Source organism: Chiloscyllium punctatum, chromosome 25 (assembly GCF_047496795.1).
Source record: "Chiloscyllium punctatum isolate Juve2018m chromosome 25, sChiPun1.3, whole genome shotgun sequence".
Lineage (NCBI taxonomy): Eukaryota > Metazoa > Chordata > Chondrichthyes > Orectolobiformes > Hemiscylliidae > Chiloscyllium > Chiloscyllium punctatum.
The window spans coordinates 58,256,512-58,281,698 of NC_092763.1; the positions used below are offsets into that span (position 1 = coordinate 58,256,512).

At 40.4% G+C, this 25,187-nt stretch overlaps 1 protein-coding gene across 2 annotated transcripts in view; it reads left to right on the forward strand.

The window, feature by feature from the left end:
* The window catches only part of kdrl (kinase insert domain receptor like), a 210,341-nt gene that overhangs the window by 38,644 nt on the left and 146,510 nt on the right, over positions 1 to 25,187 (forward strand). For both annotated transcript variants that reach the window (XM_072595317.1, XM_072595318.1), the window contains exon 3: positions 12,090 to 12,310. In XM_072595317.1, the coding sequence (XP_072451418.1) occupies positions 12,090 to 12,310 (221 nt within the window). The remainder of the gene's footprint in view (positions 1 to 12,089; positions 12,311 to 25,187) is intronic.

Below are 25,187 nucleotides of genomic sequence, written 5' to 3' on the forward strand. Positions count from 1 at the left end.
ATGATTTGAATCTGAACATAGGAAGTATGGTTCGTAAGTTTGAAGACTACACCAAAATTGGAGGTGTAGTGAACAGTGAAGAAGGTTACTCAGAGTATAACAAGACTTTGATCAGATGGGCCAATGAGCTGAGAAGTGGCCGATAGAGTTTAATTTGGGTAAATATGAGGTGCTAAATTTTGGAAAGGCAAAGCAGGGCAGGACTTACACACTTAATGGTAAGGTCCTGGGAAGTGTTGCTGAACAAAGAAACAGTGGAGTGCAGGTTCACAGTTCCTTGAAAGTGGAGTCACAAGTAGATGGAAGAGTGAAGAAGGCATTTGGTATGCTTTCTTTTATTGGTCAGTGCATTGTGTATAGAAGTTGGGAGGTCTTGTGTAGGGCATAGGTTAGGCCACATTTGGAATACTGTGTGCAATTCTGGTCTCCTTGCTACAGGAAGGATGTTGGGAAACTTGAAAGGGTTTGGAAAAGATTTATGACATTGTCAGTCAGTGTTGGAGGGTTTGAGCTATATGGAGAGACTGAATAGGCTGGGGCTGTTTTCTCTTGAGTGTCAGAAGCTGAGGGGTGACCTGATAGAGGTTTATAAAATCATGAGGGACATGGATAGGATAAATAGACAAGGTCTTTTCCCTAGGGTGGTGAGTCCAAAATTAGAGGTCATAGGTTTAAGGTGAGAGGGGAAAGTTTAAAAAGGGACCTAAGGGGCAACCTTTTCATGCAGAGGATGTTGCACGTAAGGAATGAACTGCCAGAGGAAATGGTGGAGTTCGTACAATTGCAGCATTAAAAGGCATAGGAATAGGAAGGGTTTAGAAGGATATGGGCCAAATATTGGACTAGATTAGATTAGGATATCTAGTTGGCATGGATGAGTTGGAAGGAAGGGTCTGTTTCCATGCTGTGCAGCTCTCTGACTCTATCACTCTATGACAAACCGTCTTTCATGAATGGTAGGATCATCAAAAAGTCTGAATTTTCAAACAGACCAATACAATACATACACATCCAGAGTGATTTACTGACAACAATATTCAAGTCGTGTTTTTTTGTTGAAATTTAACTATGCCTCATTTTCTTATGGGTTAAGGCAGAAATGGCTCCTTTTGGCTGTTATGACTCACAACACTATCTGTCTGACAAATGAGAGAAGTTATTTATCCACTCCTAGAATTCTTCACTGCAAGATCATGTTATGTCATGGAGATCATGTCAGGTGAGAGCTGAAATGAATCCCACTAAGATCCCAGGAACACATTGTGGGAAGTAAGGCCTGGATCATAGCATGGGGGTCTCTCATGGGGGACATGAGACTTCCAACTGCGCAGGGTGGGGGAGTTGTGGGTATCAGATGGTGCACTGTGATCCCAAATGTGGTGAAGCCAATTCCATCATTCTGCAAATGGTACCAGTCATAGTAATGGCTATAAGAGATGTTGGATGGTTACCAGTGATTGTGAAAGACATCTAAGATTACCCAGGGGTCTAATGTTAAGAGCTGGATTGGACAAATCTCCTCAAGGGAGTGTTCCTAGGTAGATTTTTGAACTTAGAGGAAACACTCTTGCTGCTTGTTGATACAAGCATTGCTGCAAATACTCTGACCTCATGGATTTCACCACTAACACTCAGTAGCAGCAGTATGTACCATCTACAAGAGCGCACTGCAAGAATTCACCAAGGTTGTTTAGATAGCACCTTCTGAACCATTACCATCTAGAGGGACAGGGACCACAGATACATAGGAACACCACCACCTGCAGGTTTGTCTCCAAGCGACACACCAACCTATCTTTCTACATTATTGGTTTACAATGCTGGAAACTCCTACCTAATGGCATTGTGGGTCTTCTGGCATAAAATGGACTGTAGCATTTCAAGAAGGCAGCTCACCGCCATCTTCTCAAGGGCAACTAAGAAAAATAAGGAAAACAGAAATTGTTGGGAAATCTCAGCAGGTCTGACAGCATCTGTGGAAAGAAAGAAGCATTAATATTTTGGATCCACTGACCCTTCTTCAGAGCTGATTGTAGTTAGTTGCCTTTAAGTCCACACTCCCCACCAGCCCCCTTTCCATACCTGGTGCATTCCCTTGCTGCCATAAGAGATGTAAAACCTGTGCCCACACCTTCCTCCTCACCTCAGTCCAAGGCCTCAAAGAATCATTTCAAACCCAGCAGAGATTTACTTGTACATCCTCCAACCTCATTTATTGCATCCATTGTTCTTGATGTGGTCTCCTCTACATCGAATAGACTGAGCGCAAACTCACAGAATAATTCAGGGAACACCTCTGTCCATATGCACCAACCAACCCCACCTTCCTTTGGTCATCCACTTCAACGCCCGCTCCCGCTCTCCTGAGGACATATCCATTCTGGGCCTAGTCCACCGCCTACACAAGGCCATCCGCAAACTGGAGGAGGAACACTTCATCTTCTGCCTCAGCACCCTACAACCTCAAGACATTAACATTGAATTCACCAGTTTGTAAATCTCCCCTCCCTTCACCCCATTCCCATATCCAACTCTCTGACTCAGATCTGCCCTCTTGACCTGACCTACCTGTCCATTTTCCTTCCCACCTATCCACTCCATACTTCCTACCTACTTATTTCCATCACCTCCCACCTTTGTCTACCTATTGCTGGGGGAGTAGTAAGAAAAGACCCGGGGGACCCTCTCTCTGTTGCAGGATGGAAGATAAAGGATGAGGGCTGAAGTGTGGGAGATGGTTTAGATGTGGCTGAGGACTCTGTCAACTATGGTGGTGGGGAATCTTTGTCCCAGAACTTCTCCCAATTTCTCCATCTTTACTGCATCTGTTCTGATAATGCTAGCTTCTACAAAATGTCCACCTTCTTCCTTAACGCTAATCTAGAAATGGCTAATCTAGAAATTTCTGAAGGGCTTTTGCCCTCCTGCTCCTCGGAAGCTGCCTGACCTGCTGTTTTTTCCAGCACCACACTCTCAACTTGAAATGGTTAGTGTTGAATTTCCTCAACATATTTTACTTGAACTTAATGACTACTGGTGGGCAGTTAGCTGTAACCCCAGTAGAAGCAAGACAGGTTGGTCAGTAGCTTGAAATGGCCACCCACCTTCGTAACATAAAAATCCACCAGGTTTATATTGGAAATTAAAGAGTCTGATATTGTCATGTGATAAGCAAATAGTCCACTTCGAAAATTATTCTTATTCTACAAAATTACCTTCCTTACTTATTTTGCTTATACTTTCCTCCAAGCATAGGTTTAGCCTGAGAATGAATAATTAGTGAAATGTGATTTTTGCAGTCAAAAAGATTTCATTCCTGACATCCTAAGAATGGTCAATAAATTCTGCACTGGATTAGTGGTGCTGGAAGAGCACAGCAGTTCAGGCAGCATCCAACGAGCAGCGAAATCAACGTTTCGGACAAAAGCCTTTGCCCGAAACGTTGATTTCGCTGCTCGTTGGATGCTGCCTGAACTGCTGTGCTCTTCCAGCACCACTAATCCAGTATTTGATTTTCAGCATCTGCAGTCATTGTTTTCACCTAATAAATTCTGCATGCGTTTTAAATAAACATAGCCCTAAACCAGACCAAATAATATAGATAGATGGTATAAAAGGAATAGAATGGAATGTTCAACTTAGCTCAGGGAATTCACTGCAATGTGGAACATAGCTTTATTGATATTTTTAAATAGCCGTCTTCATATTTCATTTTACATAGAATCATTTGCCAAAGCATATAAGTCACTTCACACTGCATGATCCTCCTGAGGATGGACAGTTTCTCTGAAGTGGAGCTTTTGTGAGTAAGAATGGGCACAATATTCAATTGCTTGGAAAATTCCACTTCTCAGACTATTGGGAGAAATTATTTACCATACTCTGGTGAATTGAGAGACAAAGCAGCAGTCTGCATTAATTCCACCATCTCTGATCCCTCATTATTTGTTTCTTTCTTTTATTTATTCATGTGTCTTTTATGACATGTTGAAAATTTAACAAAACCCACTGACTACAGTTAACAGATAATTAATTAAATTGATGTCAATATATATAACCCATTTTTTTTAAGAGAGAGGGACATCAGAAGGAGATTTTCATTCGTTAGGCCTTTCCCTTACCCTTCAGCCCTGTAAATTGTCAAGAGGTTGAGCTAACCTGATCGTGGCATTTGAGAGTAAGGGCATTTCAAGTTTGATGAACAGTAAATAAGATTAAAGATTGGAGTAAGAGATTTGGAATGGCAAAGGTAAATGAAGAATTAGTACAGAAAGATAAATAAGGCAGGCCAAAGAACAACTGGACTAAAGAGATAGAAAAAAACACAAAGGATGGAATCTTATTGTGGTCCGAGCGACACAGGCTGTGGTGAGGTATGTGACAGAATCAGTTGACAAGTGCAGTTATATCCCACCTTGCCATCCAGATCTTGCCACCTTCATTTCAAATGCTTTCCACAAGTGACTTGGTGTGATTCTCCGAGACAGCAATGTAACACCGACAACATATGCCAGCTGTCTATGCAGCTAACACACTGCATGTTCATGCAACCAACCGGTCATGTCAGGAACTGATGGTGACTAGACGTCAATCCAGTCTTGGGGGACTGCTTTTGGTAAAGGGGCCAAAGTAGTGCCGGTCAGGGGCACAGTCTACATACAGTCGAGGGGCTTTAACATGACAAAGCACCCATTTTGGATGCTTACGATCAGGAGATCCATCCCAGTACTATCTAGGTAGTGGTCATGCTAGCTACCTGATGAAGGAGCTGTACTCCAAAAGCTTGCACATCCAAATAAACCTGTTGGACTATAAACTGGTGTTGTATGATTATTAACTAGATAGTGGTCAGCAGTCAATCCTACAGCGCCAGTCAGGGGAGTCATGATCATCAGTTTGGAAGTTGCAAACATAATGGTGAGGGGTCTATTCAGTCATGACAAGGGACCAAATGCGAAGTTGGTCTAGGATAACTGCAGTCTGGAGGGGTCCATCCATTGATCTTTCAGATGGTTCATGGGAGTGCTTGTATGGACCATTGGGAGATTAGTGATGGTAAGTCAAGGCTGTGGGGTAAGCAGAGACATTTATAGTAGTGTGATTGAGGACAGTGATGGGGGGATGCTCCGGTTTAATAAGCAGTATTGGAGGATGTACAAGGCTACGAGACGGGTTGTTGTTGACTGTGAACACCACTGTGATCTCCACAGACGGAGCACAAAGGAGTAGGGTAGGTATCAGCAACATATAATGCCAAGTTACATGGGGCAGGGAGTACAGTTGTAGACAAAGCTAATTTTATTGGGGGGAGTGGGGGATGAGTAGAAATGGGGTGCCAGGAAAGGGTAATATAACAGGGGATGGATAGTCTGTTTCAGGGGTAGTACCTGGTGACCAGGTGGATCCCAGTATTGATGGTTTCCAACACAAATTATGTTGACTGCTGTCACACTCCCTTCTCAAGGTGCAAAGTGGTCCTAAAAAATTGCTGGAACAACACTCAGGATTGGTGAGGTAAGAATCACTTGGATGACCAAAAGCATGGGATCTGTGTGTGCTGGACACCATGACATTGCACCAACTCAAACATGTAGTGGCCATTTGCAAATCGCAGCTATATCAGATTTATAATCATTGCATCACCCATGCATCCTAAAAAAGAGAGTGCTTTGAGATTAGTGTGTGCTGCAAGCAGTCCAATGTCTCTGGCACATGATCTTAACTGGCATGGCACCTTCAGCAAGTGACTGCAACATGCTAAGGCTAAATGTGAATGTCCAATGCAGTTATGTCCCTTACTATCAGGGTACAGCACTTAATGATGAGTTTGCAGGTTACATCTACAGGGTATGCCATCAATTACTGGCCTGAGATCTAAGAAATTCTTTAGTTTTTTTTCTGTGCCCAACGTTGTTCCTTTCCAGTGGGAGTGGTGGGTCTTGTGGTGAGGTTGCTGTGGCTGATTTCCCAAGAAGGCAAAGATGGATGCAGGAGGAGCAGGACTAACAGCAAGTAGCAGGAAGGGACAAGGAACACCCTGCTCAGCAAAAGACCACGGCCTCAGGGTCCGTCAGGATACATGAAGTGTGCAGGAGAACCAGACCTTTTTGGCCTTGACTCCTTTTTTAGATTAGATTACTTTACAGTGTGGAAACAGGCCCTTCGGCCCAACAAGTCCACACCGCACCCGCCGAAGCGCAACCCACCCATACCCCTACATCTACCCCTTACCTAACACTACGGGCAATTTAGCATGGCCAATTCACCTAACCTGCACATCTTTGGAGTATGGGAGGAAACCGGAGCACCCGGAGGAAACCCACGCAGACACGGGGAGAACGTGCAAACTCCACACAGAGAGTCGCCTGAGGCGGGAATTGAACCCGGATCTCTGGCGCTGTGAAGCAGCAGTGCTAACCACTGTGCCATTGACTGTACACAAATGGCACTGATAGAGCCATATCACAACATTGCAGAGTTCATCACCAAGAAGGGTTCCAAACCATTAGTGTTCAGGTACACTCTCATGTATCTGGTGTCTTTGATGGTCCAGGACATTACATGGCTGGCTAATGATGGTAAAGGGCTATCCACAGTAACCATGACTCTTTATACCACGGTGCAAATCCCTGACTAATGCAGAATACAGTTACAATGCAGCCCATCCTTTAACCAGGGCTGTGATGAAGCAGGCAGTAGGGCTCCTGAAGATGCTGTTCCACCATTAGATCAGTCTGTAGGTTGGGGGGTGGGGGTTGTACCGGAATGTTCTGCATCATCTTGGCGTGCTGTACTCCATCCAACTGAAGCATACAATGGGGTGATATATTGGAAGCAGAGAAACTGGGGGAACAGGAGCAGTCTCCTGAGTAGGAGGATAAGGGGAGGAAGTTGTTGTAGGCATTTGTGACAGGCATTACAAGCCAGGCAGAACTTCAATGACAGCCGCTTCTAACAAGCAAGAACTAGGTACAGCAGGCAATTGTTAATTGTGACATTTTTAATCATGATGCTGAAATCTGGTTGGTGTTTTGGAGATGTTGTTCAGCTTGGGCAGCACAGTGGCTCAGTGGTTAGCACCGCTGCCTCACAGTGCCAGGGACTTGGGTTCAATTCCAGCATCGGGTAACTGTATGTGTGGAGTTTGCACATTCTCCCCATGTCTGTGTGGGTTTCCTTCAGGTGCTCTGGTTTCCTCTCACTATCCAAAGATGTGCAAGTTAGGTGAATTGGCCATGCTTAGATTATTCAGGGATGTGTAGGTTAGGTGCATTAGTCAGTGGCAAGATTAGGGTACTGTCTGCTTCATCACAGCCCTGGGTTACTCTTTGGAGGTCAGTATGGACTTGTTGGGCCAAAGGGCCTCTTTCCACACTGTAGGGATTTTAATTCTAATTCTTATGTCTCATTTCTGTTCCCATAAAACCACAAGAAACAGGAACAGGAGTAGGTCGTTCAGCCCCTCAAACCTGCTCTACCATTCAAGAAGATCATGGCCGATCCTACATTCTTCCCGCCCACTATCCTGCATTTCTCCATAACCCTTCATTCTACTACTGATGAAAAATCTATCTCAGCCTTAAATATGCACAAGCACTCTGCCTCCATAGCTGTCTGTGCGCATGAGTTCTAAAGATTCACAACCCTCTGACAGAAGAAATTCTTGCTATCTCAGTCTTAAATTGGCACCTCTTAATTCTGAGACTATGCCCTGTGGTTCTAGACTCTCCCATGAGAAAAAGCATCCTCAAAGTTTGGGAGAAGATTTGTAGCTCGAGTGCTCGTTGTTGTGGTTCTGTTCGCCGAGCTGGGAATTTGTCTTGCAAACGTTTCGTCCCCTGTCTAGGTGACATCCTCAGTGCTTGGGAGGGCCGTTCATTCCCTGGCCGTTCATTCCTAGAGGCATGGCACTCATCCATAGACTCTATCAACAAACACATCGACCTGGACCCAATATACCGGCCACTACAGCGGACAGCTCGAACTGACAACCGGAAGCGGCAGAGACAGACCACTATAAATGCCGGAAGAAACAGCACAGAAGCGCTTCACAGGAGGCTCCCAAGCACTGAGGATGTCACCTAGACAGGGGACGAAACGTTTGCAAGACAAATTCCCAGCTCGGCGAACAGAACCACAACAATGAAGCATCCTCTCAGCATTCACCTATCAAGCCCCTTAAGAATCCTTGCAGTTTCAATGAGATCACCTCTCATTCTTCTAAACAGTGAGTAGAGTACTAATCTGTTTAGTGTTTGCTCATAAGATAATCCCTCCATACTTGGAATAATTTTCATTCCATAAATAAAAGTTCACCCTTATGTTTGGATTTGTCCGATTGTGAGTCCAAACATCAGACTGGGCCTCGCACTTACTCAGCAATGGCTCAGAGGGATGGCATGGTGGCTCAGTGATTAGCTCTACTGCCTCACAGTGCCAGAGACCCAGGTTTAATTGCAGCTGCAATGACTGTCTGTGTGGAATTTGTATGTTCATCCCCGTATCTACATGGGTTTCTACCAGATGCTCCAGTTTCCTCCCACAGTCCAAAGCTGTGCAGGTTAGGTAAATTGGCCTTAGTATCCAGGAGTACACAGGCTAGATGGATGAGCCATGGAAAATGTGGGGTTATAGGAATAAGTAGGGGCCAGGACTGAGTGGAATGTTCTTCAGAAGATCAGTGCAGACTTGATGAGTTGAATGGTCTTTTACTGCACTGTAGGGATTCTATGATTCTAATTTAAACAAGCAACTTTAAAAAGGGCTGAGAAATACATTTTTAAGAAGGCCACTTAAGCCATTCTATCTTTTCATTTTCCAATGTAGCCAAAGATAGAACAATAGAAGTGACACCAAAAAAAGCACAACTTTCAAAATGATACTACTCTCGAAATGTTGAAAAAAAATAAATTTTTAAAAGATGAATGGTGATAGCATATTAATAACCATTGATAATAACTTTTATTTTTCATCTGAGCATCCACCATTCATTCACAATATCACACTGTCTAGGTTTCACCACTTTCTTCCTTTTCATTCAGCCTTTTTGTTGAAATCAATATTTTGTATCCATCATTCTATGCTGCAGGCTTTTAAATGTTATCTTTGCATCATCTTCCACTACTTTATCATTTGCTTCATCTCTTTCAAGCTTTTCAAACTTGCTGGGAATTTTCATTGATTTTAAAATAAAACTGCACTGATCATTAAACCAACTTTTTGCCCTAAATGTCACCCACTCCCAGATTCATTGGTTCTTGTCTCAATATTTCCGATTCTGGAAAATGCATCTTAGTGCATGTAATAGCCCAATGTTATTCTATACCATAAATACACATCCTGGTTTTGTCAGTGCAGTTTACACAGTAAGTGAAAAAATGTTAATTTAGTCAGAAGGAAATACATTCAATACAATATTATCAAAGGAGTGCAATTGTTTATTTTTGCTCACATACAGAGGAACCTCAATTATCCGAGCGACACAGACGAGGAGTGTTTTGTTCGGATAATCAAATGTTCAAATAATCGAATGCAGGATACCACAGTTTAGCAAAGCATTGGGACCTTGCAATCATGTCGGATAATCCGAAATTCAGACAATCGAATGCCGGATAATCGAGATTCCACTGCACTTACGTTGTAAATTATACTTACCGTTTACCATAAATGAATCCAAATATTGTGGATATAATTTGCATTATTGCACCACTGTTATTACATTATTACTTTCCAACATCTACACAGAGTTGGATTTTAGTCGTTTTTTCAATTATGGATGACAGAGAGCTGAGCTAAATTTGATATTCGTTAAATTCACAAAGTTTGGACCAACCTCTGAGATATGGAGCTATAAAGTCACTGTACCAGTTTAGCTCAGTTATTAACAAGTTTCCCTTTAAATGATCTTGTAGGTATGATCTGCACCAGGGGTCAAAGCTGGGCAGGGCATGATTCTAACCTTCCATCTCCATCACACTTCCACTTCACTATTGCCATCTCTAACAGTTTGGTCAATTTTGTAGGTCAGGACTTGATCACTTAGCTGCTGCTGAAAGCTAACTCATACCTTTGTTGTCTCTAATCCAAACTATTTTAATGCAATTAAGATCATTCAAAACACTGTTGCCTGAGTCTTAACTTGCAATAAACCAACATTTTTGTTCTAGTGGCCCTTTTAGGGGAGGGGCATGGTGGGCAAAGGGCAGAGGAGTAAACAATGGGTGGAGTTGGAGCCCAGAGCAAGAGAGAGAGAGAGAGAATAGCAGTTGAGCAAATGAGGGAATAGATATGGAAATCTGAGGAGAAACAAAAACTGCTGAAGGGGACTATTAGTGGGTGAAAATGGATTGGCTGTGGTGAAAGAGGCCCATGTGATGACAATGCCTGGTGTGCAGGGGTGAGTAAAGGACATGGAAAAAGTGTTCAAACCCTAAAACTATTGGACTCAATATTGAGTTCTGAATGCTGCAGGGTCACCAAGTGGAAAATGAGATACTGTTCTTCCAGCTTGTGCTGATGCTGTATGGAGCACAGCAGCAAATTCAAGACAGAGATGTTGGCCAGGGAACATGGTGGTGCTTTGAAATGGTAGGCAGCAGGAAGCTCAGGGTCATTTTTGCAGACAGAATGTAGATGTTCAGCAAGGCCGGCACTCAGAATGCATTTTGTTTTCCCAATGTTGAGGAGACCATATAGTGAGCAGTGAATACAGTAGACTAGATTGAATGAAGCATAGGTAAATTACTGCTTTGGATAGTGAAGTGGAAGGAAGTAAACAGGCAAGTGTTTCCTAAAATTTTCTCCTTTGTTTTCAATAGTTCCATGGTCACACATCCTCCCCAAGTCTGTAATCTTCTCCAGTCCTAGAAACCTGCAAGACATCTATGACAACTGGATGCATAACAATGGCTGAAATCTTACATGACACTGAGGGTGTGCTGGGAGAAAGGGAGGACTGCAAATGCTGGAGATCAGAGTCGAGAGTGTGATGCTGGAAAAGCACAGTAGGTCAGGCAGGATCCGAGGAGCAGGAAACTCAACATTTTGGGCGTAAGCCCTTCATCAGGAATCAGGCCCTTTCCAGGTGAAGGGCTAATGCCGGAAACGTCAATTCTCCTGCTCTTTGAATGCTGCCTGACCTGCTGTGCTTTTCCAGCACCACACTCTCAACACTGAGGGTGTGCTCCATTATTTCATGGAGCTATTAAATCAAGCTCCTGTTTGGTATTCAACTGAACATTAAAGATGCTGTGGTTCTATTTAGAGAACACTATGAAGCACTCCCAATGATCTGATGACATTTCTTTCTTAATTATTAGATTAATGATGATTCACCTCTGAAACCTGTGGGGCACTGCTAGATCAAAATGCCTGCATGTCAAAAATGCATTCCAAAATGTATGATGGCAATTTCTCAAACCTATTCTTCTAGCAGGGATCAAAACTTTCAGGGAATGTGAATCAGTAAACCAGGCCCACGGTGATGTAATTTTACTTCTTGTATGAATGGTTGCAGTTAATACTGAGGTCTGTGCAAATGAGATATTTAAAATATAAAGGACTTGTATTCATACCGTGTTCACGAACACTTCTCATGACCATCGTATATCTCAAAGTGCTTTACAGCCAGTGGAGTTCTGTTGAAAATTAGGAAGTGTGACAGTCAATTTGAACTGAGCAAACTCCCACAAACAGGAATGTGATAATGACCAGATAATGAGTATAAGGCAAGGAATAAAAACCAAAAGGAGCTGTGGATGCTGTAAATCTGAAACAAAAACAGAAATTATTTAAAAAGCTCAGCAGGTTTGTCTGTATCTGTGAGAAGAAATCAGATTTAATATTTCGGGTCCAGCAACTCTTGGCGTTAAATCTGATTTATCTTCACGGATGCTGCCAGACCTTTTCCAGTAATTTCTGTTTTTGTTTAAGATAAGGGATGCTATTTTTTTCTTTGTACAAGACCTTGGCCACGTGTCACATGACCTGTTATCTTTTAGTGTGATTTTATGGTTTCGTAAAGGGACAACCAAGAGCCACACCCAGTATAAAGCACCTTACTAATTTTGACTATTATGGTTTATCAACAGGGGTCAAGCATCTTTGAACTGGTCTGGACCCAACCTATCTAATTCTGCAAAAAACAGATTTAACATCATCAACTACAGGTGTGATGACAAGCAGAAGTATTTTTGCAGTACCATGACTTTAAGGAAGGCTCAACGCAGTGACACTGGGAACTACATTTGTAAATATGCCATTTCTGCAGACAATGGAAATCTTAAATCCCAGATCTATGTATTTGTCAAAGGTAAGGAAATCAGTTTAAAGTCTCCTTTGGTGGCCTTTTCTATCTGAATGTGCTCTAAACAATAATCCTACCACAAAAAACCCCAAGTGTGATACAGTGTGACTGTTGCCCCATTAACTCAAATGATAATAGTTTAATTGAGGCAGCACAGCCTAACACGCTGAAAGGTAGAGTGATTAAATAACTAACTTATTCACAATCAATGTTCCTACAAAGAAGAAGGTTGGATTGATGTGCATGCTTTCTGGGGTACTGTGGTGTGGAGAATTGGTGCATATTTTGCAACATGTAGTTCAGGAAAAAGTGCAGACTGGAAACTCTAATCACTTACTGAGAGGAAGAATGCAGCAGTGAACTGGTTATCCCAGACCTTTCTTCTGTATGTTCAAAACTGTCTTTCCCTCACCACATAGCAGGCAGAATGGCAAAATGAACATGTGAAAAATAATTAATTGAATGAAGGGGATTTTAATTTCTAATAATAATATGTTATGCGTAATTCAGTTTGCTTTATCTTGTTTATAGTTGTTCTCAGTTTAATATAACTTGCCTGGTTATCACATCAGCACTCAATGTGTTTGCTTCCCACAAAAATAGATATTCAAAGTTTTTGATGGATTTTCATGCTGTGAAATAAATAGGGGTGGATGTCAAGATTGTACAAATGATGGGAACTGGGGAGTCTGGTAACATATGGGAAATCTGGAGCTCAGTGCACCGGTCAGTTGCTTTTTATTGAGCCACTGTATTATTACATGATTCCTGGACATTCCAGCCAATTACTGTCAGTAGAAGTGACGATGACCCAGATGTTGTGATTTCAACTCCAATTCTAATTCAAACATAATTTGAATCCAAAGATTAGGAAGCATGGAAACTAGAAGGTCAAATGTCATAGAATCCCTACTGTGTCCAAACAAGCCATTTGGCTCAACAAGTCCACACTGACCCTCCGAAGAGTATCCCACCCAGAACCATTCCCCTACTCTACATTTCCCCTGACTAATGCACCTAACCTACACATCCCTGAACATTATGGAGAATTTAGCATGGCCAATTCATCTAACCTGCACAGTTTAGGACTATGGGAGGAAACTGGAGCACTTGGAGGAAACCCATACAAACACGGGGAGAACATGCAAACTCCATACAGAGAAAGTTAAAAATCACACAATACCAGGTTATAGTCCAACAGGTTTATTTGGAAGTGCTAGCTTTTGGAGCGCTGCTCCTTCATCAGGTTGTTGTGGAGAATAAGATTGTAAGACACAGAATTTATAGTAAAAGTTTACAGTGTGATGTAACTGAAATTATGTATTAAAAATGACCTGGATTGTTTGTTAAGTCCCTCATCTTTTAGAATGACCATGTTGGTTTCAGTTCTTTCATATGTAAATCGCAAAACCTTTTTTAAATTTACATTTACTGATCACTGAGCCACTGTGCTGCCCTCATTTCAGTGGTGTCTTCCCAGGCATGCTACTGGGGATTATGATCACCTGGAAGAATATTTCCTTCCTTAAAAATTAAAGACAGAAGCCAGCTGGGAATACTGAGGAGGCATATATGAGAGGTGGCAAAGGAAATGTCACTGCTGGTCACAATATCACAAGTGGTTCAATAACCTAGGCAGGGCAAGAAAAGGACAGCAATGATCTATTCATCTACATCCTGATGAGCACAATCTCTTCACTATACCCTCTCAAGCTTATTCCAGTGCAATGCTGATTATATCAACTTAAGTTGCACCAATCCCTCCTCCCTGACTACGTACCTCTCACATCTTCGTGTATCCATCCTGCGCCGACATTCACCCTTTTGTTTTTACAATACCATGCTCAACCTTCAAAGTCACTCCCAGTAAATTGTCTCCATCCATCTGTTTGACACATGTTATTCCTCTCAGCAGTATCCTCTCAAATTCACTAAACCTAAGCACCAACTCTCAGACACTTCTGCCTACCTACGCCCTGGATCCTGGCTCCACTACTCTACATGAAGCCTAGCTATGAGGAATGTCTGATAATGACTCCTCCAAGTCATTAGTCTAGACAATAAATAATTGAAACCCAAAGACTGACCCTATGATATGCCTCTAGTTACATGCATACACCCAGAAAAAGATTTATTAATCCCAATTCTGTCATCTGCATGGTAACTAATCCTCAATCCATGCTAATATATTATCCCCATACCATCTTGCGCAAAAACCTATTATGCGGAACCTTATCAAATGCTTTCTGAAAATCCAAATGTACTACATGAACCAGTTCTCCTTTATCACTATGCTCATCATACCCTGAAAGAACTCTTGCAAACTAGTCAAACATGGTTTCCTTATCATAAATTCATGTTGACTCTGTCTCATTCTGTTAGGCTTTTTATTGCTTCCTTAATAATGGCATCTAAAATTTTCCCCAAGATAGCCTACAATCAAAGTGACCTAGAATTTCTTGCTTTCAGTCTCCTTCCATTCCTGAACAGGGGTGTCCCAGCACCAATTTCCTAAACTGCTGGAATGCTCCTGGAATTTTTTTCTTCTGAGTGTGATGAAATCTCTGTTAGCATTCCAGAGAGTCCTTTCTCCCCATGATACTCTGGTCCACTCTGTCATATCCCCAACATCTCACGTGCCTCATAGACTTTGTACCTGTGTGCGTACATGTAAGGGCCCAAGTGACTGCACAAAGGCCATTTGCTTAATGTTGCATCTTTGCTCCTTTTCTTGGGTCAACCAGGTAATCAATATTTTACTTCTTTAACTCAATGAAACCTTATGATTTACTCCCTATTGCTTACCATAAAAGAAAATTAGTGAAGTATATTTTAATTGGAGGGAGACATAGCCTCATCAAAAATAACCCTTGTGACCAACCAAGAAGATTCAACCATGAAAAGCCAGTTCACCCCTTCTCACTAGATTATAACAGGGCTCATTCCCCAAGAATTGAAGAAATGGCGCCAAGCAGGTTTTCAATCCGTATCCCTTGTGGGTAACTCTCTACCAGGCACAATGACACCTGGCCAGGTGACTGCTTCAGGATGAAAACATGATGACAATTGCCTGAGAATCTCACATAGATCTGCATAAAAATCTTCTTGTGGTTGTACACTGCAGGTGGAGTTCAAATCTTTGAAGCTAACAAACTTTGTTCAATGATTTACGGAGTTTCACTGCAACATGTCAGTGCATCACGCACTGATGGAAACCAGGCAAACCTGAGCAGTCTTTCTGACTGGTGTTACCTGATGAAGGACTTATGCCCAAAACATCGACTTTCCTGCTCCTTAGTTGCTACCTGACCTGCTGTGCTTTTCCAGCACCACACTTTTCGAGTCTGATTTCCAGCACCTGCAGACCTCATTTTCTCCTGGTGTCACCACAGGCAAGTTTGGTAAAATTGTCAGCCTGGCAGAGTATTATTCAGTAACATATCTTACCACACTATGCAACAGATGTCTCTTGCTGATTTCTAAAAGGATTCAAAGGCACAAAGAAAGTTGAAAGCCGTGGTGATATTGACAGCCACTTGTGGCCAGCAGGTCCTGTTGACAACAGGTTTTGTTCCAATTGGCTTCAAATAACTCCTACCACCTCATGTGACAACCCGAATCTCCTCAGACACTGCTGCTCCAACATTTCAATGATGCCTATCCTCTGCTTGTAGACTCTATGTACAGGATAAGTCCTGTTGTGGAACTGCAATCTGTATTAGTGCCCGTCCTTCTGCTCCTCCTGTTACTCATGATTATCTTGTTCCCCACCTGTAAGACTCCTACCATAAGATATAGGAAATGAATTAGGCCATTTGGCCCATCCAGTCTGCTCCACCATTCGATTATGGCTGATAAATAGTAGATCAGAGGTCCATGGAACAGATCACTTCCAAAGTGTTGATAACTTCATAAAAATGTGCGAGGTCAACTCTCACGTCAGTGCATTTCTCTCATCGTAACTCCAGCTGCCTCAGTTACCACAATCTTCTCACTTTGCTTTCACTAGTGAGTTTTAAACTTGGGAAACCCAGGAAGTCAAACCCAGGCAAATATCGTTTAGTCGAGTGATTAACATATCGAAATTGACAATCGAAATGTTAATTGTCCCTCATACACAAACAGCCTAACACACTGGTATATATGAAAGTTGGTGAATTGAAACAGAATTATCCACTGCACTCAATTCTTTTCTCAATTTCACTCTCTATCCGCAACTAAACCCATGAGCTCTTTTGCTTTAACCCATTAAAGCTGACAAAAAAAAATGTTATTCCAATTTTGGCAAACAATATGAATGTAAGGCACTCGTGGTCAGGTATAGCAGGAGAAGGAAGAGACAATAAAAGTTTTCATTGGTTTCCCTCAATAAAGCGGCAAAGTGTTTTCATCCATTTTCCACACCAAACTTTCTGAATCAATCTCCGAGCTGCCCTGTATTATGGCTAGTTCTGTGACTTGAGCAGATGAGTCTATTAAAACACCCAAAGTTATGTCACTTATTCCTCTCGTTCTCTGATCCTGATCTACATTCAGATGCATCCTCTAGATAACTTCATAGTAACACATGTAGGTGTGGATTACTGCAAAGTATTGCAAGCCAACTCATCAACCTGGAGTTATTTGACTCTAGTTTTTTTAAAAATCCCTCATAACTTGACAATCATACATAGTTGAATATGCAAACCAAATAAAAATTGAAGTCTTAATCTTTACTAGGTTTAGACGTAAAGGATGTGTGATGAGGGTCACACAGTCTAGACTTAAAGCCACTACTTCTCATTGCATGACAGTTTTAAATAGAAATACGGGAACATATTCAACAAAATGCAGCAAGTGATACTGAGATGGAGGTATGCTGCGTTGAGTCAATGTGAGTGCACTTTACTGAAAGGGAAGTGTTTGGTGCCCCTTTGTATTCTCTTCTGGTTTGGAAATAGATTCTGAAGGTTTCGGAAAAGCTGCTCATTTGCAATTATTTCCTGATTCGCCTTTGTTTTTAAGTTCCTGATTTAATATGATGCATCGGTGTCAGGATCTTTGAAAACCAGTCAGTGACTAAGATGTTCCAAAAGAAATGATACTACATAAAGTAATTTAATTGTACAGTTGCTCACTAGAAGTCAATCTTTCTTTATCCTGTTTTAATTTAGTAGAAGCCATTTAAGAATTAGGAAGGAAATTCAAAAAATGTTTTATAGCAATTGCAACACACTCCCAAAATTAAATGTTTCCAAACATGAAAGAATCATTTTGGATGGATTTCACAAACAATTTGCATAGAGCTAAACTGTTAATGACATAACCATACAAAAGCGAAAAACAAAATTGCCAAGCTGCAAATCTCTGAGAACAAAGCCCTCAGCAGTGGGGCTCTACCCTGTGCAACAGCAACAAGTTTCAATAATCTCTTTAAAGTAATAAAACATTCCAAGGTACTTCACAGTTTCATACATTGGGTTTTACACATTCAGAAGAGATATGCGAATCGGTTAGAAGATTTTAAACAGTGTCTTAAAGAAGGAGAGGGTGGTAGAGAGACAAAGATGTTAGGTAGAAAATTCGAGAGATTTGGTTTTGGGCATCTGAAAGCACAGCCATCAACAATGGAGCCAATTAAAACAATCATGGATGAAGAGGAGGCCAGAATTGGAGGAAAACAGACCTTCCAAATAATTGTTGGGCAAAAGGAAGCTACAAGAATAAGGAAAGGTGTGACCATGAAGGTAATTGAATGCAACTAAGAGAACTTTAAAATTAACATGTGGCCAGACTGGTGTCTAAGTTATACCCTGGAACAAAAACTCAAGCAAGTTGTATCTGCAATGTACAGTCGTCCCAAACACTGGGATCACGGTTTCGCTTCAGTGTTGTTTCTAATGGTTCATTCTCGAGTTAGTTTGGCAGTATCACCTATAATACAATTTAGTTGTCATAAGCCTGCAGTATAACATTGCACTAGTTAATTTTATAATTGCATTCACAAAGGCTATGGGGTAATTGGGTTACGAGATAGTGTCACACTTTTGCATTGAGAAATCTTCCTCTGGATGAAAGAAGATATAGCGTGCATCTGATCACTCTATATCCAACCTGGATGTGCTTGATGCTGATAACAAATGTTCTAAATGTATCAGTATTCATTTCCATTGCATTAGCCAGCAAAGAATTGCAGAACCTCAATTTGTTTTAATAAACTATTGAATTTCTGGTGATTTGCTCATCATAATTCAGGTAATAATATTATTTAATAATATCAGGAGATTAATGCCATGAAATGTGCAATGTTACATTGCTGTTAATGTGTAAGAGTGTAAATTTGGCCCATTCGTTTTAATTGCAGTTATATTCACAGAATCGCAGAATTATTATAGTGCAGAGGAGGCTATTCAGCCTGTTGTATCTACATTAGGCTTGATGCAAAATGCTCATTAATCCTGCAAGGGTGAAATCAAATAAGTAATCTGGTCATGCATAGAATGAAATGGTTTTACAATATGAACACGTTGAAGTCATTTTGAATTCCTCTTGGGAGTTTTTAAAGGTAAGCTCAGGTCTTTGGAGACTGTGAATACTTTGTATCGAAGTACAAAGAGCAACTCACTTAATGTCATTCTCCTGCCTTCTCTCCATAACATTGATTGTTGCGCCTTTTCAGGTAACAGTCTAATTCCCTCTTGAATGCTTCAAGTGAACCTGCCTCCACCACATTGTCAAGCACATTCCAAATACTTAACCACTCACTGTGCAAAAAAGCTTATTCCCATATCAATTTTGTTTCTTTTGCCATTTACATTAAATCTGTACCCTCTTGTTCTTGATCCTTTCACAAGTGGGAACAATTTCTCCCCATCTAATATGTCCAGATACTTCATGATATTAAGTACCTCTAGCTATATGCATCTCAGTCTTAGTAAAGATACATATTCTGTATTGTAAGTGGAGAGAGGTCCCATGGCGAGTAGGTACTTGCAAATGTTTGGTTTGCAAAACCAACTTTAAATTACTGCCCAACTTGCACTTTAAAGAGTCAAATATTTATCACGCTCATAATGAGTAAAATCTTGCTGATGTACAATAGGTGCATTGGGCCTTTCTCTGGATGAATACTTAGGACCATTATCAGCATGAATGGTAATCCAATATTATTAAGATAGAATTATTTGCCATGCATGGTTTCGATACAAAGTATTCACAGTATCCAAAGACCTGAGCTTACCTTTAAAAACTCCCAAGAGGAATTCAAAATGACTTCAATGTGTTCACATTGTAAAACCATTTCATTCTATGCATGACCAGATTACTTATTTGACTTCACCCTTGCAGGATTAATGAGCATTTTGCATCAAGCCTAAAGAAAGAATTTTATAGTTTACAATACATCTGTTGTGACCTTCGCCATCTTTCCTTAGAATAGCGAGCACCCAAATGACTTAGCACTGTGCTGTTCTTGTAGATGTGAGGTGATGAAAAACAGGTTGGCAGTTTTAAAATGAATCAAATACATTCCACAATGGACAGATTTATGTATGAAGTAAATGTGCTCTGTACAGATCTACAGAATTCCAAACTCAGGAACAGCATAAAATAAGTCCAATATGTCATGAATTGTCTGGAAAAAAATTGAATGATATTGTTTCATTGGGAATATGACTTTGGATTCTATATTTGCTAACTGTAACTGAAAATGGCTGAATTGTGGGAATAATGGAACTGGTATCCTAAGAGGAGTATTGGGCATTGCAAGAACCCCAAATGTCTTCACCATAACTCCTTGACAAGAAACTTTTCCACCTATTCTATGCCTAGGAATGCATAATATTGGCTTGCTGAACTGTCCCACATTAATAGGTTCAGGTTAAATCAGCATTTACATTACTACTTTCCATCAGAATGTGTCCAAGCTACCAAGTAACCGAATTCATTTCTTCTAGTCAAACTATCAAATAAGATGTCAACTACAGTCATAAACTAACAATAATTTATTAGCACTAAATTTATCAGCCCTCACAGTTAGCAGTAATTAGCCTTAAACATTAATATGTAAATAATGAATAGATATGGTTCATTTATGAAAAAAGAGAAACACAAACTGAGCATTAACTGTTTTCTGATAATAATGTCATAGTTGCAATCCATGGTACAGATTAAAATGCATTGGTAAAGTACTTTAAAGTTAAATCGCTGAAAATTAATGTTAGATAGCTGGTCCTAAATTACAACAGTGATGACACTTTCATAATTTCTAAAGTGTGTTGAGACATCCAGTGTTGAAAAATGTTTTATAAATGCAAGTTTTCCTCTTCTTTTAGCCAACCAAATAAAATTAATTTGCTTGTAGTTAGCAACGTTTCAGGATTCACACCCCCCCAACCTCAAAGTCCACTGTAGAGTTTGGCTTTTATAGTACTAATCAGCTTACAGAAGGCCAAGTTAGACAGATTGTTGATATGCAATGGACTTGAAGGTAATGAGGAGCAGTCAGTAAAGTGGAGCTGAGGCCAAATCAGATCGGTCATGATCTCCTTCAATGACAGAGATAAGGCTCCTGGTGCCAACTGCTCTATTTCTGATTCTAATTCTAACATAAAATATTCTTACATTACTACAACTTGGTTGACAGCCTTCATGACCTCAAAATCAATATGCTTCATTTGATTTGATTTATTGTTGTCACAAGTACCAACATACAGTCAAAAGTTTTGTTTTGCATGCAATACATGCAGATCATACTATACAAGGACATCCAGATCATAGGGTGATTGAACAGAGTGAAGTATACAGAGTTATGGCTGCACAGGAGGTATACAAAAGCATTTGAAATTTGAGATGTCCATTTAGCAGTCTAATAACTACAAGGAAGAGACCATTCTTGAACCCATTGGCACATGTGTTTAAGCTTTTGTGTTTTCTGCCTTTCGGAAGAGGTTGGAAGAAATTATAACCAGGGTGGGAGGGATGTTTAATGATGTTGCTGCTTTTCCACAGCAATGAGAAGTATAGATGGAGTCAATGGATGGGAAGTTGGCCTACATGATGTTCTGGGCTATGTTCACAACTCTGTGTAGCTTCTTATAATCCTGGGCAGAGCAGTTGCCATACCAACCTGTGATGCACCCAAATAAAATGCTTTCTATGATGCATCTGTGAATGTTGGTGAGGGTCCTTATGGACATGTCAAATTTCTGTAGCCTCCTGAGGAAGAAGAGGCATTGTTGTACCTTCTTGACTGTTGCATCTACATGGGTGGTTCAGGACAGATTGTTGGTTATTATCATTCCCAGGAACTTGACACTGTCAACCCTCTCCACCTTAGCTCTGTTGATGTAGATAGGGCATGTCCTCCTCCTTTCTTCCTGTCGTTGACGGTCAGCTCTTTAGATTTGCTGACAGTGAGAGAGAGATTGTTATCTTTGCAGCACAATACCAAGCAATCTATTTCCTTCCTGTATTCTGTCTCGACATTGTTTGATATCCGGCCTACAACGTGGTGTCACCAGCAAATGTTTAGATGGCATTCAGAAGAAGTTTGGATGAAACATGTTAAATCACTCAGTTAGTTTTTAGCTTTGGTCTTTTCTTACAAAGAGATCATGCATCCAAACATCTTTATTTTCTCCTAAACAATCAGGGCTTATGGTTTTGATTGTTTGTTTTGTCAATGGGAAGGAATATAGTGTTTGCATAAATTGTCATGTTTAAACAGGCATTAATCCTTTCTCAGTGTTTTGGGTTCTCACATATTTTGAGGTCCCAATTATGATAGATTTTTGGGCAGTTCTCCGACAAGTGAAAGGAGAAGAGTTTAATTTTTGCAGCACAGCTATTTGTTTCTTTTTTTCTAATCAATCTGACACTCAGCAGCCTGAAAAATATGAATGTTCCAGAGTGGCAGGTTTAATGTTGAATAAATGACAATTTGGCACAGTACTGAAAAAAAATGCATGACTTGCATTTACATTTAATCTTTTGCAACTTTCTAAGATATTATTAAATACTTTACTGCCATAATGAAGAATACGTAACTAACAATATGTACACAGCAAACTCTCACAAACAGTTTTGTTTTAATGACCACATAATGTCTCCTGGGTGATGATTAAGGATAAATGTTGACCAAGACACAGGAGATAGCTCTCCTTTGTTTTTCTTCAAAATAGTGTCATAGGATCTTTAAAATCCATTTGAGAAGGCAGATAGAGCCTCAGTTTAACACCTTAACTGAAGGAAGGTACATCTGACATTGCAGTACTCCGTTATTATTATTGATGTGCCAATTTGGATTTTGTGATCATGCCCTGGAGTGCAATTGTGACCCACAACACAGTGCTCCCACTGACCTCACTAAGAGCAGAATTTAGATAGACTATTTTAGAAAGGTCTGCTCTTCATTAGTAGACAGAGAAACGAGTCATCCCATCAGACTGAATGTACATTTCAACCCAAGACCCAGATTTGAAAGGAAATTGCAGTTCAAGAACTGTATAGTTCAAAGCAAGAAAAAACATTGGGGATGCACAATTAGGCACTAATAGATTATTAAAATATGCTGTATCTTACTTCAACCTTTATTGTTTTATGACCGCAAAACGTAGCCAGAGAAGTTGGCCATTCTAACCATGGAGTCTGTTCTACCATTAAATAAGCTCATGCCTCTTCTGATAATTCTCAGCTCCACTTTCCTAACTTTTCCCTGTAAACCTTGATTCTCTTATTTTAATCAGTCTATCGCCACCTTGAATATATTTAATGACCTAGCCTTGACATCCTTCTGCAGTAAATAATTCCACAGATTCATTACCTTCAGAGAAGAAACTCATCTTCATTTCTCTTAAATAGATGCACCCTTACCCCATGCTCAATTCTATTCAGTTATGTGTGCTTTCTTTTACCATATATAACCAAGTGTAAAAGGTCAGCACAACATGGAATTGCTAACCAGCAGAATTGGTTCTAAATGAGCCAGTTTATACTCATCGAGTTTCAGGTATAATTTGAGCGTACCGTCTTCTCAGTAACTGTTGTAAGCTGATTGTTGTAATTCGCTGTGATTATCCTGCCAAATTTCTGTAGAGGGAAGTGGATGTATTATAGTCAAATTTACAGATGTCACAAAAATAGTTGGAAAATCAAATGATCAGGATAACACAAAGAGTCTCAAGAGGGATATAGGCATGATTAGCGAGTGCACAATGATTGTCATAACAGATGGACATAATGTGGCAAAGTAGAAGGAAGAATTGAAGAGCTGAATATTATGGAAATTGAGAAAGACTGAAGAAAGCTGACAGATTTGGGAGTCCTTGTGCAGAACTCACAAAAAATAGCATCCACATTCAGCAGGTAATGGGAAAGGCATGTGGAATATTGGCCTATATTCCAAAGAGAATGCAGTGCGAAAATAGTCAAGTCTTGTTCAAACTAGCTAACACAAGACACAAGTTAGCCCTCAGATAGTGTCCTGTTCACAGGTCCCCTTATCTAAGGAAAGATGTATTGGAATTGAAGGCAGTCCAGAGAAGGTTCACTGGATGATCTCAGGGATGAAGGGATTTTCTTATGAGGAGAGGTTGAGCAGGTTGGGCTTGCACTCAGCAAAGAAGAATGAGAGGTGACCTTATTGAAACATGCAAGATTCTTAGGGAGTGTGACAGGGACAATGCTAAGAGCTTGTCTCCCCTTGTGGGAGAGTCTAGGACCAGAGAGCATCATCTCAGACTAAAGGGTCACCCATTTAAATCAAGGTCACAAGGAATTTCTTCAATCAGAAATGAGTGAATCTGTGGAATTCTTACCACAGACAGCATCGGTTGTATCATTAAATATATTTAGGGCTGAGATAGATTTTTACTAAGTAAGGGAATCAAGCAGAAAAGGCAAGAAAGTTGAGCTGGGGATTATCAGATCAGCCATAATCTTACTGAATGGCAGTGCTGAATAGCCAAATGGCCTCCTTCTGCTTTTCTGTCATATAGCCAGAGAGTAAAGCAGGTTGAACTGAAAATGACATGAAGCAATTACATCACAGTTGAATTATCCATTCAGCTGCAAATTTCATGTCTCAAATTTTATTCTTGCTCCAATGGAGCAGAACTGCACAGAAATGAGGATGTGTATAGTACAAATCACAAAGAAATATTATGGCAATTTTCTCACCAGGAAAGCAGCAAAACTTTGTATGGTAATACATGTCATGAAAGGGCCATTAGGGTGCGGTAGTGGTGTCTCTCCCTCTGAGCTAGAAGGTCCAGATTGAAGTCCCACCTGAACTTTGTTATATTACATCTGATCAGGTTAATTTACAACATTTACATCTCAAAGCACTTCACAGGAGCATTGAGAAAAATTTTATATCGCGCTATTTAAGTAGTAATGAAAATCCTTCATATTTATGAGGACTCATGAAAATTGATTCAATTGAGGTATTAAAGAGAAATGGGAAGAAAGATGAAATACAAATAAAGAAACAAATAATAGTAACCTATGCTATTTGATGATATTTCATTTTGCAAGATTTGCCACAAAATCTCTGATGCTTCATCAAGATTATGGCTGATGAGAAAGTGGAAAATGTATGTTACATTGATAAACAATAATAAGTGTGTAATTATTTTGTTAGGTCAGCGTAATTATATTAAAGCAATTGTTGTTCCTTGCCTTTCTACCACTTCCCTATCTCAGTACCGCACATTTTATAACTTTAGCAAGTGAAGGGGCATTCAAGATTATGCTCCAACACAAGTTTGAACATTCTAAAAGTAACAGCATTTGGAAAAAAAATTCTGTACCCCATGAGTCACTATTTTGTGACTACAGGGGAACTTTGATTATCCGAATGAGATGGGCTGACACTATTTTGTTCGGATAATTGATTATTCAGTTA